Source organism: Branchiostoma floridae, chromosome 3, assembly GCF_000003815.2.
Source record: "Branchiostoma floridae strain S238N-H82 chromosome 3, Bfl_VNyyK, whole genome shotgun sequence".
Classification (NCBI taxonomy): domain Eukaryota; kingdom Metazoa; phylum Chordata; class Leptocardii; order Amphioxiformes; family Branchiostomatidae; genus Branchiostoma; species Branchiostoma floridae.
Genome location: NC_049981.1, coordinates 3,257,611 through 3,273,399, shown reverse-complemented (window position 1 = coordinate 3,273,399; position 15,789 = coordinate 3,257,611). Strand labels below are relative to the sequence as shown.

The window sequence follows — 15,789 nt, the reverse complement described above, 5'->3', positions numbered from 1 at the left end:
CAATTTAGTATAATGTATGAATATCTAATAATAATTGCCATACTTAGATATGTTAGATATTAAAAATTATTGACAACAAGTGAAGTTTAGCAAGAAAATCTTAAAATTCCATTGTTTAAACCAAATTAGTGATTTTTGTCCAATATGCCTTTCAGAAACCTATTGCCATGGCAAGTCAAAAAAATTTAAATTATCTTTTTTGTAAATTGTTGTTTTTACTGTTTTCTCCCTGTGAAATGTCACCCGCCCACTGAAAACACTCCCCAACAGATTAAAGGACCAAAACCTGAATAATGCTGCCTCCCCTAAAATGCTGATTTTAAAAGTTACGCCGCCTATTTTTCACCATCTTTGTTGTTTCCGCTGTTTTCCCCCTGTAAGACGTCGCCGGCCAGCTGACTGATAATCTCCCAGGCGTAGGAGACGTCTTGAGATGCTGTCGTGGCGGCGCAGACGGCAAATCTCAGGAAGTATGCTCCTCGCATCTGGGACGGGACCAGGTAGATCTTCTTCCCATCGTTAATCTTCTTAAGTAGCAGCTCGTTAACGTCATTGGAACCCTACAGACAAAATGTACGAAATATACAACTTATCTTGCAAACACTCGAAGAAGTCTTGAAGAAATCTTAATAGTTAGGTTAACTGTTTTAAGGCACTTAGAGCCAAAGTGACAGCTTTATGCCATTTCTAAGATACTAGTACTAGAAACATTGGAAAAACACTTGCAAATGTGTGAAGGTTGAGCTTGGGCAATATGATTTGTTCTTTAAAGCAAAGGTATAAGTGCGGTAGGGGACATTCCCGGTGTGAGTGGATCAAACCTTACAGTCTTGTCTCCGGGCTGACATCTTGCAAAGGTGATAGTCACCTATTATGTCAATCCTTCCACAAATATGGTAAATCTAAATACAATGTAGGTAGAAATGGATAGATAAAGGTGTGGCAGGCTTGACAGATATCAGACTTTATTGCTCGGTAATCTTAGCAATCAAAAACACATCAAATGTAGTCTGAGATACATGCATGATGCACAACAAAGAGAACTCTAGATGTACTAACAAAACGTATACTCCGTCACACACCTTGAGTCGGAAGCAGACCAGCCCTAGCACCACCTTAGCTGTAACCTCGAATCTCTCGTCGCTCCTTACAAGGGTCTCAAACTCCTTAGCCAGCCCGACTTGCTGCAAGGAGAACAGAACAGGGAATGTCAGCATCTTCGTGTGCTGTCAGCTGAACCAAGTTCAACTTCTTTATTGTTACTTCATGTGTTTCGGAATGTACAAGGTGTGAAGGTTTTTAAATAACTCACAACTTTCTGACATGTGAGTGTTAGAAACAGTCAGATGAGATCACAATAGGAAGCAAAAGATGCTGGGCAAAAACACTGCTAATGCAAAGATCACATTTCCAAACCAAACTAAATACATGATTATATTTATGAGTTTAGGAACTTTTAAGTTTTTTGTCTCTTTTATTAAATCATGCGGTTCGTTCGGTTAAAAAACGTTTGGTTCCATAAACATCTCGTCCAGGCCTCAATTTGCAAATGGGACCGAAGCATAACACATTACTATGAGTATGTTGATACATGCCCTTAGTTTGTATACGCTTTACATGTGGCTCAATAACGTTGCTGTACTAAAAGAGATCTGATCCTTGCTTCTTCAACCAAAACAAACATTCTTCTTACTAAAAAAACGTCTTATGTCTCACCTTCCTGATATGCTCCTGAAGACCTTTGACCCCGAACATGCGTAACACGAACCACAGCTTCAGCGAGCGGAAGCGCCGCCCTAGCGGAATCTGCCAGTGCTGCAGGGTTAAAGGTCAGTTATGCCCCTATATAGTGGTATTTGTCAGTGCAGTCAAGATTCAATCAATGTCCCTAGTCATATCTAATAGTACTGCAGGAAGGTAAAAATATCAACTAAAATGTGTGAAAAGGGAACTCTCAAGCAAACTATCAACATAAAGTACTAAAAAACACATTTAGGTCACCACTATCTGCCAAAGAGAAGGACTAAATGCCCAGCAAACAGGCAGAGAAAACTGCAGAATGACAGACAGGTGTAAGGAAAAGCACAGACAATAGCAGATGAGATCTGAAAGCCTACTCAAGAGGATATCTACAGGTTATACAACAAATAGGCAGAGAAGACTGCACACTACAGACCTACAGGCTTGAAGTTAAGGACAGGATCTGAAAGCATGCTCAAGAGAATACCTACAGGTAAGTACACAGCAAATAGTCAGAGAAGTCCACAGACTACAGACCTACAGGCTTAATGACAGGATTATTTAGGAGATCTGAAAGCATGTTCAAGAGGATGCCTACAGGTAAGTACACAGAAAATAGAGAAGACCACAGACTACAGACCTTCAGGCTTAATGACAGGATTATTTAGGAGATCTGAAAACATGTTCAAGAGGATACCTACAGGTAAGTACACAGAAAATAGAGAAGACCACAGACCTACACTGTCTACAGTCTTAATGACAGGATTATTCAGGAGATCTGAAAGCATGTTCAAGAGGATACCTACAGGTAAGTACACAGAAAATAGAGAAGACCACAGACTAAAGACCTACAGACCTACAGGCTTAATGACAGGATTATTTAGGAGATCTGAAAGCTGCTCACCCTGTAGTCTGTCACCAAACCTTCAGCACCAAGGAGAGAGAAGAGCCCAGGTGAGATACACAGGTTATATATATTCAGATGTGACAACTCCCACAATGCTAAAATAGGTAAATATATAAAAGATTGCTTTGTCATAACAAAAAATACCGAAACTCATAATTAGCCCCACTCGAATGCAGTACAATGTTTTAAGCTAGCTCTCATTGTTTTAGAAATAAGGATGTCAAATGTCATTCTATATTCATAATCTGCATAATGTACTATGTTTTAGTACTTGCTTTAGTAATTAGGATGATAAGTTTGTTTCTTCTTTTTTCTGCCATACATTGTACCGCGTACGATCATTGTGCAATAAAGTTCTTCAAGATAATATAAACAACAGGGAAAGCATAATAAGTGCTACCAGTGCTGTATAAAAACCGTGAGCTAGCTTTTCACTGTTCAAATGACCAATCAAAAGCCAGATGACATGAGCCCGACACCCATCCTGACCTTGGTTGTCATGTTTGAGGTAGAGTGGATCCAGGTTGAATGCGTCCACGATGTCTGCTCGGTTCCGAATCCTTCAACAACCAGAACATGTCAGCACAGATTAGATCCTTTGGGATTTTTTCACTGTAGCTGTCTTTCAAAAAACACAAGACAGAAGCACAGAGGTTTTACTGAGGAACGCCATTGAATTTGCCTTTATTCATACTAAAAGGTTAAGAAAATCATGTAGGGCTAGAAGTGAAAGGTTGGGAGTCAGGGTTGAAGTTCATAACTCACCACATGGCTGAGCAGTCAAAGTTCACCCTCATCCACTTGTGGGGGTTAAAGTTGAAGGAATCTGCAAACTGGGAAAAAGGTTTCAAATAGTTTGAATTTCTGCTTTACTGCAAAAACTTGGTCAAGATAGTCAGGAACCAAATACATGTGTTGGTGTGTCCGAAGGGAGCTGTCACATGAGCGCATATATTTAATTCCACGAGTTCCCTTTTTTTGTTTTGGTAAAGTTGGCAGCCAAAAAAGTATTTTTTTCAGTTCAATAACCTGGCTGCACAATAAAAGCCAAAGTGAAGTACAACTTCTTCCCTACGAACTTAACCTAAACCAAAAGAATGTCAATACCCAACACATACAGACTTGTACATTCACATTTGTGTGACCGTCCCTAAAAAGGAGAACCCACCTCCACCCCATCCAGCAGTGGTCTGTACTCAGGGCAGATAAAGGCACTGCCGGCGTACGCCGCGTCTACATGCAGCCACATGACCTCCTCACGACCTGGGGTCAAAGGGGCAAGGGTTATAGGTTAACCACATGAAGGCACTGCCGGCGTACGCCGCGTCTACATGCAGCCACATGACTTCCTCACGACCTGGGGTCAAAGGGGCAAGGGTTATAGGTTAACAACATGAAGGCAATGCCGGCGTACGCCGCGTCTACATGCTGTCACATGACCTCCTTACAACCTGTGGTCACAGGGGCAAGGGTCAAAGGTTTACAACAAGGAGGCACTGCCAGCATATGCCGCATCCATATGACCTCACAACTTGGGGTCACAGGGCTAAGGATCAAAGGTTAATAGCAGGTCAATACCTAAACCTGGATTGGAAGATGGCAATTTCCTTTCCATTTACAAAAAGCATTCCAGAGAACCTAACTATGGATTGTGTGCACTTTCTGGAAGTTCTTATATTTTCAAGTAAAAAATCAACTCCATGCTCTGTCAGGACTCCATTCACAACTAAGCTAACAAGAAACAGAGGAAGGAAAAACTGACCTCTGAAAGGGAACAAACGTTAAATTAGAAACGACCTTCATCATCAATGACTAAAAGTAAAAACAAAAAAGAACCATCACTCACAGACGGGTCCAAGTTCCTGTAAGCTGTCGAAGGCACAGGAGGGCGTGGTCCCCAGCGTAGCAACCACCTAGCAACGGCAGGTAAGGAGTGGGTCAAGGATGCACGGCCAGAAATTCATTCTCAATGATCAATCATGCTCTCATAAGATATCACTATTATTAAACACAGGTATAGCAGATCAATACCAGATTCATCGATGAAAGTTCCTCACATCAACTCACTTGCTTGACATAAAATCATTTCGAAGAAAAAATTCAGCAATGTCAAGATGAAAACACACAGCTGAATCGGACTTGATTTTAGTACTCCCTGAAACCAAGGTAAAGTCTTCCTCTCTGACTCTGTTGATCTTCCCATTCAGCAATATCTTTTTAATCTTGTCTTGACTCTCTTTTACTTCTTATTCTTACAAACTCTTAGTTAGCATATAAAACCTGCTCTTAAAACAAGGTTCCTTGTGTCACTGACAAAAGATAGTGGATGCTACCTGAAACGCCTAATTTATGTCAAGACAAAATCATATCATGCTATAACTGCTATTTTCTGCATCTTTTAGAACCAACCAATGAAATTAGCACAACACAAAGAAATAACTTTCCAGCTTACAAAGAAAGGCAGAAGTCCCTGAGCTCTGTCCTCCTGCACAGCAGCCTGCAGTACCGCTCCCCTCAGCGCGAGGTCCTCGTCAGTCTGCAGCTTCCTGCACCTGACAGCGCCCAACATGGCCGCCCGCTCCACGGAGGAATGCGCCTGGGAGGTGGGTATGCAATTATCAAACAATTCTCTATAGGGTGAAAATAGCTTTATACTGTATACTCCTGTATCATTCAGGAGTAGAACCCAATGTTAGGAAAAGTTACTGATTGTATCATTTTCTGATCAATATGTGATTCACAACTTGGCAACTCCTTACGTTACTGATAATAAAAAAGTTGTAAATATTCTCAATTTTCAGTTGTAACAATCATACATGAAATGCAGGGACTTCTGTTTTCCCCAAACCTTTAAGTAATGTCATAACAGCTTATCATTGACTATTTAAGTGTTCGTTGCAAGGAACACCTTGCAAGGACAGAAATGGCAAAACTGAGGACAACGTGTCTTGACCAACAAACATGAACATTACTGTTGATTCATCCAGTTTTGCTGGAACTGCAGTAGATGCTACATCGGAAATGTGTATGTATGACTGCGTAAACTTATAGTGAACAGGTCGCTAAGAAAACTGCAAAGACCAAACCATTGCAAACATTTCAGAATGTACAGTAAAACACCATCACCTGATCAGAAGTGTAGATCACCAGTTTGCCCATGATGTCATGGTCGGACATCTCGGGACGGTCTGATTTAAACTTCTGCACTGCCTTGGAGCGGGCGGCAAGCAGGGCTACTAGTGTCGCTTCACTAGCTGTGCCCTGGAATAACAACAATAACAATAACAACAACAATAACAGTTTTTACTGCACCACTTCAGATCAGGTCTAAAAGCCTGGGGTACCAGGGTTGCTGCACTAGCTGTGCCCTGGAAAAACAGTAACAGTATCGACAAGAAGAACAGCAATTACCTACGAGTATGTACAGAATCAGCTGACAAATAACAACATTTTGGCTGATATAACAACATTTTGGCTTCTGGTATGCATACCAAGCAAAAGAAGCAACAAGAAGACTTAGGTGATTAATAAATTTGAATGCTGTCCTTGGTGCTGATTGGCTATCTGACAGGAATAACATTGGCTAATTGGAATGCTGTCCTTAGTGCTGATTGGCTGTTTCACCAGAATGATATTGCTAATTGGAATGCTGTCCTTGGTACTGATTGGCTATTTGACAGAAAAGATGATTGGCTGACTCAAATTCTGTGATCAGTGCTGATTGGCTAGTCTGATGATCTTTCAAAATCACATTGTATGCAGCAAACAGCAGTAACACATAACTCAATAAGTGCAATGAAGTGACATTTTACTCTTTAGCACCTAACAGTTATCACATTAAATCTTGAGTAACCCCTTGACACCTGACCTTGAGACTGACCTGTATAACACCGCCCCCCTCCCCCGATGTTCCGGACAGGAAACACTCCGGCAGCTGCAGCATCTTCCCCAGCCAGTCTAGCACCACTGTCTCCAGTTCTGTACAGGCAGGGCTGGCAGCCTGGGGAGGGGGGCACAGTCAACCTTCACATAACCTCTAACATATAACCCTTCCCCAGCAAGTCTTGTATCACTGTCTACAGTTCTGTACAGGCAGGGCTGGTAGCCTGAGGAGGGGGGCACAGTTAACCTTCACATAACCTCTAACCCTTCCCCAGCCAGTCTAGCACCACTGTCTCCAGTTCTGTACAGGCAGGGCTGGCAGCCTGGGGGGAGGGGGGCACAGTTAACCTTCACATAACCCTTCACCAGCCAGTTCTGTAAAGGCAGGTTTTGACCTGCAATTTGCTTTCAGGTTTCTGATTGTAAAGGATATAGTAAAGCTGTGACCTGTATTACAACCTGGAGTTCAACTCAAAGAAGTGCTGAACTCAGGAGTGTGAGGGTTATACGTACCCAGTAGTGTGAGGGTAAATACGTCCCCAGTAGTGTGAGGGTTGAAATGTACCCAGGAGTACCCTATACAGCCGATAGTCCCAGACAGCATGTTCCCCAGTAGTGTGAGGGTTAATACGTCCCCAGTACTGTGAGGGTTTATACGTACCCAATACAAGCCTATACAGCCGATGGCCGCAGACAACATGTCCCCCAGGAGTGTGAGGGTTAATACGTACCCAGTAGTGTGGGTTAATACGTCCCCAGTAGTGTGAGGGTTAATACGTCCCCAGTAGTGTGAGGGTTAATACGTACCCAGTAGAAGCCTATACAGCCGATGGCCCCAGACAACATGTCCCCCAGGAGTGTGAGGGTTAATACGTCCCCGGTAGTGTGAGGGTTAATACGTCCCCAGTAGTGTGAGGGTTAATACGTCCCCAGTGGTGTGAGGGTTAATATGTACCCAGTAGTGTGAGGGTTAATACGTCCCCAGTAGTGTGAGGGTTAATACGGCCCAGTAGTGTGAGGGTTAATACGTCCCCAGTAGTGTGAGGGTTAATACGTACCCAGTAGAAGCCTATACAGCCGATGGCCCCAGACAACATGTCCCCCAGTAGTGTGAGGGTTAATACGTACCCAGTAGAAGCTGAGGGTTAATACGTACCCAGTAGTAGCTTATACAACCGATGGCACCAGACAGCATGTCCCCCAATAGTGTGAGGGTTAAATATGTCCCCAGTAGTGTGAGGGTTAATACGTACCCAGTAGAAGCCTATACAGCCGATGGCCGCAGACAACATGTCCCCCAGGAGTGTGAGGGTTAATACGTACCCAGTAGTGTGGGTTAATACGTCCCCAATAGTGTGAGGGTTAATACGTCCCCAGTAGTGTGAGGGTTAATACGTACCCAGTAGAAGCCTATACAGCCGCTGGCCCCAGACAACATGTCCCCCAGGAGTGTGAGGGTTAATACGTCCCCAGTAGTGTGAGGGTTAATACGTCCCCAGTGGTGTGAGGGTTAATACGTACCCAGTAGTGTGAGGGTTAACACGTCCCCAGTAGTGTGAGGGTTAATACGGCCCAGTAGTGTGAGGGTTAATACGTCCCCAGTAGTGTGAGGGTTAATACGTCCCCAGTAGTGTGAGGGTTAATACGTACCCAGTAGTGTGAGGTTTAATACGTACCCAGGAGAACCCTACACAGCCGATAGCACCAGACAGCATGTCCCCCAGGAGTGTGAGGGTTAATACGTACCCAGTAGTGTGAGGTTTAATACGTCCCCAGTAGTGTGAGGGTTAATACGGCCCAGTAGTGTGAGGGTTAATACGTCCCCAGTAGTGTGAGGGTTAATACGTACCCAGGAGAACCCTACACAGCCGATAGCACCAGACAGCATGTCCCCCAGTAGTGTGAGGGTTAATACGGCCCAGTAGTGTGAGGGTTAATACGTCCCCGGTAGTGTGAGGTTTAATACGTACCCAGGAGAACCCTACACAGCCGATAGCACCAGACAGCATGTCCCCCAGTAGTGTGAGGGTTAATACGGCCCAGTAGTGTGAGGGTTAATACGTCCCCGGTAGTGTGAGGTTTAATACGTACCCAGGAGAACCCTACACAGCCGATAGCACCAGACAGCATGTCCCCCAGGAGTGCAGGGTAGGAGTTGCCAGTTGGGAAGCAGGCGTGGAAGTGTGGACTGTGCCAAAATGTCACCTGGGGGGAGGAAGGTTCATTGTTAAACACTCAAATTACCTCACTGGTAAATCAGTATAGTCACATGAATAAAAGCTGTACAGTACGTATGATATCTTTTCCATGACTTAACATGCAACGTTACTATTAGGTACATGCATATCAATTTGGGTTTGATATAAAAACAGATTGTTTTACATTCATATAATATTATCATCTGGATAACATCAAAACGTTACTTCTCAATATCCAAACTGGTCTCTCAACAACCATGACAGCACAGCAAAGTTCCTCCCACATGTCACTAATGGAACATAATGACCCCCCATGTTATAATAACACCATTAGCTATAATCACCATATTACATGCTGTATATAATCTGTCATACCAACCAGTGCCTTTCTCTGGTGATAGCAGAACAGGGTACTGTAAATGTGAAATGTTTAGGAAGCTTTTATTTCAGCAGTTTTGCATTGATCTCTCGACCGCAAATTCATGTTGTAGGACATATGTGCAGTTTCAAATGAATCACTTTAGAACTACAGAATTGTTTAACCTTCTTTCTGAAATAAAGTCCCAGCAATAATAGATGAACATGAAACGATTCTCAAGCAACTGTAATTTCAACTTAGTACAAATCAATCTTACTTCAAAATGATTCTTACCAACACACAGATAAACGGTTTTTACAGAATTTTGGCTAATCTTACAGTAAAAATATAAAAAAAAGTATTATTAAAGGATGTAACGTCCGCATATTAGTACTGACCCCAGGCATGATGACACGCTCGATGTCTGCCTGCACATTCTCCCAGCTCTCTGGGTCCTGCGGTGCTGAGTCTGGGATCATCTCTCGCAGATATCTGTGGCGGGGAGTTATAGGTGTGAATCTCCGATCAGAAATAAATTCTGTACCACAGAAACATTCTTGTCACAAAAAAATCTATCAAGAGGCCTTTAGTCTTATGTACCTGTGACAAAAAACAACTTGGTCTGAAAAAAGATCCCTGGTAATAACAGGTAATATTTTGTTCATCAAAGCAAATTTCTGTCCCGGAACAGAGTGACTAGTGACTGGCAGATTGAGAAAGACAACAGTTACTATAATTTACTACTAGCTGTACCCTATATGTCTCTATATTGGCCTTGTAACTGAGGGACCAAGAACATATGCACAGAGCACTACATTTACAAGAAAGTGTTGATGAGAGAAACTCTAAGAGTCTGATGGACCAACGATATCAAAATAGTTCAAATACAGAGAGCGCAACGACTACAATAACAGGTTTCCATGGAGTTGCTTGTACTTCCTTTGTATATTTCACAGCTAATAATACTACACCTTACATGTTGAGTAAGGTGATTGAGAAATTGACTGATACTGAATGACTGATATGTGGATTACCCACATGTTTGCGATATGTAACCCTGGTAAAATTAAAATAAACAAACAAACCCCGGCTTCACACTAGGAAACACCGGCCGTGTCTCGATCCCCTCCATGTAGTCAGCGATGTAATCCACCATCTCCTTCCCCATCCTCCGGAACTCTGCGTGGTCCATGGCTGGAGGAGCTGCGATCGGATCTACGACCGCGGGGGTGGGGGTGGGACTGGGGGTGGGGATTGGGTCTGCACTGGCAGGGGTGGGGGTGGGGGTAGGTGGGGCGCTTCCCTTGCCTTCCTTTGGCATCTTGTTACCCTGCAAGAAGAACAAGAAAAGGCTTTTGTTTGAACATTTGCTTATTCGTGAAAGCCCAAATCAGCCTATAGACAACTTTTCATTGAGGTCAAGACAGAAGAGAAGAGGGTGAGACAAAATATAGCAGAGATGCAGAATAACATTACATCTGAGGTTCACTTGATGCACACAACTGCCCTTTTCCTAGCCAGGTCTGATGAAAGATTTGATTCCTAGGCAGTACTGTAACTCTCAGAGGAAAAGGTCTTATTCTGCTCTGTGATAGGTCTTTACTTTATTTGAATTGCGACAACACAATACATTATACTGCACCAGATGCTGATGTGATAGGTCCCGTCCCTTAAGCTCACCTTCCTTCGTGGGTGCTACTATATTTGGTATCACTGTGATCAAAGACTCTCTCTCAGCAAAGCACAGCCTTTTATCAACAACCTGACTTGTAGCACAGCACTACTCCCAGTACACACACCCTCTGCTCACACATGTACTGAGTAAATATCACTATTTCCTGCGGTTTTTACAGCTCAAATCCTGCAGGAAACCGCCCAACCTGTCCATCTGCTGTGTCTACATCAGCCTGTGCTTCCCTCGGCCACACCAACTTACTTCCTTGGTTCTCAAATACATGGATTTTATTTTTACGATGAAAATTGTGGCGAAACATTTTTTACTCATATCCGCAAATTATTTCATGATGTTGCTAGAACATACGATATTTTAGTCTTCTATTACACACCAGTAATGTCCCTCACCTGCTTATGTTTTGTTGCCTATCAGATATCTTCCAAAGTGCTTAAACCAATATATTGTGCTCAGTGAGAAAGGCAATGACCCTAATTGACGCAGGCGCAGATGGCCCAAAACGAGTCCATACATTATTTTAGCCTATTTTCGACTTTTAGCAGAAAAATGTAAGTACATTTCATATTGGTGAGACAGTGTAGGTTGCAGATGTTCAGATTCGGCCAAAAAACTAGGTTTTGGTCCATCTTTTCGGCCTGTGCTGACCCCTAATTTTAAGTACTGAGTCCCAAAAATGACGTCATGAAATGCAAGATGGCGGCAAGGTTTGACCGCTGGAATAGTTGCACCTGTCAGAAAGTTTAAATATTAGACTTTTGGACACTTGAGATAGCGGGCTGCTGTGTGGGGTGAGTTCTTATGACCTAGAATGTTCACGGATGAGATTATGACACTCTGAACTTGCTAACTTTTACATTATCGCCTATGTAGATTTGTATTAGTGCTAACTGCTCAGAACGCAATCCCGAACGTGGCTTTGTACATTGGCTACGTATGTCACATGTATAGCGGCTAGAAGCAGCACTCCAGTCAGAAGCACTGAGGCAGATGTCTGATAGACACCGGAACAGCAGCGAGATTTACTTAGTGTACTAGTAAAGGACAAATCCAATATCCTATGTACCAAGGAGGTTTTATCAATAAAAAACCTCCTTGATTCCTCTGACAGGACTCTACAAAACAGAAACTTACCATTTCTGCTGTAGAGAATTAAACAGCAGCTGTTCAGCCAGTGCCTGTACCAGACTGGGTACTTACATTTACATGTACCTCACTACAGCTCCTAGGGCCATTCGTATGTGATGAGCTATCATCTTTAGTTAGGGCAGTAACTAATTTCCCAAGAAGCCTCGTAACCCCTGTTTCGCCTATTGCGTCAGTTAGTCGAACTTGCCAAAACTCCATCTGTTTCTGATTCAGGGAGTTTAGTTCAGTGACTAGAAGTGGTCAATGGCCTTGTACTGAGCAATCTAGTTTAAAAAAATTAATCATCATAACAATCTGAAAATCTTTTTTTTATCAACTTTGCAAAATATCCTTAGTGATTTTTTTCTACTTGTTGGAAATTCAGCCTAGGCATCAAATGACATTTCATCAGTCATATGTCAAGAATCAATATGAAACAGGTTACTGCTTTCATGATGCCCACCACCTGAATTGGTCAATTAGCAAAACCACCACCACAGTCATCTCAAATTACCTCCTGCTCTTTCATGTAGCAATTGGTCACCATGGCAACCGTGAGATGATTGCATCATGTTGCTAGGAGACCAGATATTGATTGACGAGTTGGCAGGAGATGATGACGCCTTCTCACGTGTTGCCATGGCAACGGGCAGAGATGACATGATGAAGATAACCTCACCTGATGACCCGGGCACGAGAGGTCATGACCTAGGGTCAGGCAGGTCAGATAGTGTATGTGCTGTTATCACTGCAGTCTCCAATAAACTAGCAGCAGAATTGCGAATTAGCCTGTGTTTACACAAGCTCTCGCCGGCTGGGCTTAATGACCCCCGCGGCAATCTTAGGGCCGGCCGCTAGGGGCGCGATTTCAGTCAGGCTAAATTGCGAATGTGTTAATAATGAAATAATGTTTCTCTCCAAGCAGAGGTTCGCGGTAAGGATTCACTGTCAGCATCTTCCCTTTGGAGCAATTAAAATCGCGATCTTGGTATCTTTTCAACGTTATAAAGTGTTATAATATTTGATGGCAAAAGTTGGTGCGTGTCTGTGCTCTAGGGGTGTTTCTAGGCAGTGAATGTTAACTTAGAAAAAGAACCATCAAGTACTCATGATGATAGCGACTTACACTACAAAGTCCACAGGCAGCGGATCGCGACCGCGCCGGGTCCGAACACACAGAAGTAGAGCAGCTAGCTATGAATAGATCCGTAGGCAAATCCCTGCTTGAACGGTTGATTGTGAAAAACGTTGTACACCAGTCTACGATCCCGCCAGCATGTAGTGCTTAATTAAACCATGCCAAGCGAAGCTGAGGTGCTTTGTTCATAATGTTGGTAAACAATCCACTCCGCGGCACCGGTGTCTCGCACCAAAGTTTAACACATTGCTTTAAACCTTCACACAAATAACCTTGGCGACTGTGACCCTCACCTTGTAACCTCTGAGCCCTGTACTTGACCTTGCTGGGCAGTGAAAGTTGTTACCCCTGCAGTGAAAGTTGTTCCGACACAGCCCGAGGCCCAGACGGTACAGACGATGTGGTGTGAAGCCAAATCCCTGCGCCGCCAAATACATGAGAGGTCAGGTGCGCTAGCATGGATTTGGCAGATACAAGCGCCAAATTTGTGCGCCGTGCCAAATACCTGAGATATACGGTGTGCATGGGGGTTTCGAATACGGCATATATTTTGATTTTCTAAATGGTAACACTAAATACAATGATTACTTTAAAATATTTCAATCCATTCAATAAAAAGCTAAATTTGTCCAAGTTATGGACAATTTCACAGAAGAAAAATGATTGGTCGTCCATTTATGCGCCTAAATCGTATTGATTTATTTGATAGTAATGACACCGAAACAACAGGTCATCTCTGATGACCATTTATAGCCTCACAGAGCATAGCACCTAATTTGGACTGATATACAAAGCATTTGTACGCAGTGCATTAGCAGCTCATATATCAATATATTTACTATGGGCACAATTTTGTTGTGTTTTATTTTATTTTCCGTTTTATGCAAAACGGAGAGGATCTAAAGATCGGTAACGTTTATACCTGTTACCTGTCATAACTCAACCTAGAATGATTCTTTGAAAAAGTTACATTTGAATATGACAGGTCAGCACATGATAGACGATGGACACTAACAAGAATAATCCTCTGAAAACACACACTTGTGCACTGGACCAAGAATAATGATCAACTTCTTTTATTGCCTTGTGTGACTAAAAAAAGAGTAATAAGATAGTTCATGGGCGCCAATTGTAATTCATTATGCAGATGGTGGCCAGTTCGTTCACCTTGGTCGAAATCGGGGTCTATTCTTCTTACATACCTGATATAATGACAATGACAATGACATAACGACCGCCCTTCCGCCATTACTCGGCGTGGGACCAGAAGTGGTGATCTGGTCAGAGTCAGACACTGGCCCTGATTTGCTCATTATATTTCAGCCATACATAGTATGGTGAAATATATTATATTCGTAATGTTTCTTCTTTCTTTCTTTCTTCTTTCTCCTGTCAAATCTTCAAAGTGATTCATCTCCGCCGTTCCTGGACCGAATGACCTGAAATTTGGCACAGGGGTAGAATGGGCCAATACCTTGATCCTTTTTTCTCAGTTTTTCCATATCTGCCTCTAAAATGATTTTATTGAGGTTTAAAGGTCATGTTTTGACCAAAATAAAATATATTGTCCCCCTGTACCCTGGTCTTACAATGGAATGGCCTGAAATTTGGTGTAGATAGGCATTAGATAGTTGGTAAAATGATCCAAGTAAAAGTTTTGACATAAACCACTTTAAAGTAATTAATTTTGGCACTTTTCTGAGGGGTAACTTGTTTTCTTTTGGCCTCCTGGCGTGACCTTCCGTGACCCCGCACGGAGTCCACACCTGTGCGCGAAGAGCGAAGGCTAATTAATATTCATAAGCGGGGCCCCACGACTCGCCAGGCCTTTTCAGCATAGCGGGCCGATACGCTGTGGCCTGGAAAAACGACGCTGTAAAAGGCCCGCTACGCTGCTTTTTCATCCAGCGTAGCGGCAAAAAAAATTGGGAAATAAAGAAAAACATCGTAGTAAAAATACATAGGCACGTGCCAAGCACGCGCCTTCGCTGTTTCAGGAAGTTATCAGCTCCAAGGGAGGTGTTTTATAGCACCGGCCCGCCGTACCGCTGTCTTGCAGCCCCTCCTACCCGTCCCAGGACCGCCGCGGAAATGTAAACAAAGCGGCGAGAAGGCCTTGCCGCACGTTCATCAGCGGGGTGGAATCCCTCCCCGGCACAGCCAATATGCATAAGCTTTCCCGCGAAACTCCTTACTTGGGGAGCGTGGTTGATGTAAACAAAGGCTCTTACTAGTAGTTGCGTCATTTCTTTTTCTGTGAGGAAAATACAATCAATTCTTTCTGACACATTTCTAGAGCAAGAACGGGTCGCGTTCCCAAATTTCTTGTTCTAAATTTTGCGTGTGCCGCCCTGCTTTCGCGCCAAAAAATGTAAAAAGTGTAGCGAGTGTGCCTTGCCGCGAGTTATCAGTGGGGTGGGATCCCTCCCCGGAACAGCCAATTCCCGGGGAATGTCCCGTATTTGGGGATCGGGGTTGACCAACAGGCAGTTACTAGTAGTTGCGTAATTTTTATTTCAGCGCGGGAAATAGAATCAATTCTTTCCGACATAATTTTGGAACAATAGCGGGTCGCGTTCCCAAAATTCCTGTTCTAAATTTGAAGCTCTTTGGCTCGGCAACGTAAGTTACAAACCATCGTAAGTTTGTATGTAAAACCCGGGCGTCAGGCAAGCCTCGCAAAGTGACCCCGCCCATAAACCGCCAGGGCAGTGTCGGCAGTGTTAGTGGGATCCTTCGCTGACTTTG

The 15,789-nt window shown here is 43.3% G+C and overlaps 1 protein-coding gene across 1 annotated transcript; it reads right to left on the bottom strand.

The window, feature by feature from the left end:
- Window positions 1–206: 206 nt before the first annotated feature.
- Window positions 207–13,651, bottom strand: LOC118412535 (aromatic-L-amino-acid decarboxylase-like). The gene is made up of 15 exons (XM_035815447.1): window positions 13,335–13,651; window positions 10,171–10,415; window positions 9,484–9,577; window positions 8,621–8,734; window positions 6,528–6,647; window positions 5,774–5,908; window positions 5,100–5,243; window positions 4,494–4,560; window positions 3,816–3,910; window positions 3,413–3,480; window positions 3,137–3,207; window positions 2,645–2,664; window positions 1,717–1,815; window positions 1,083–1,184; window positions 207–560 (listed from the first exon to the last, which is right to left on the bottom strand). The coding sequence occupies exons 1-15, from the start codon at window positions 13,476–13,478 to the stop codon at window positions 336–338; spliced, it is 1,743 nt and encodes a 580-aa protein (XP_035671340.1). The 5' UTR covers window positions 13,479–13,651; the 3' UTR covers window positions 207–335.
- Window positions 13,652–15,789: the final 2,138 nt, after the last annotated feature.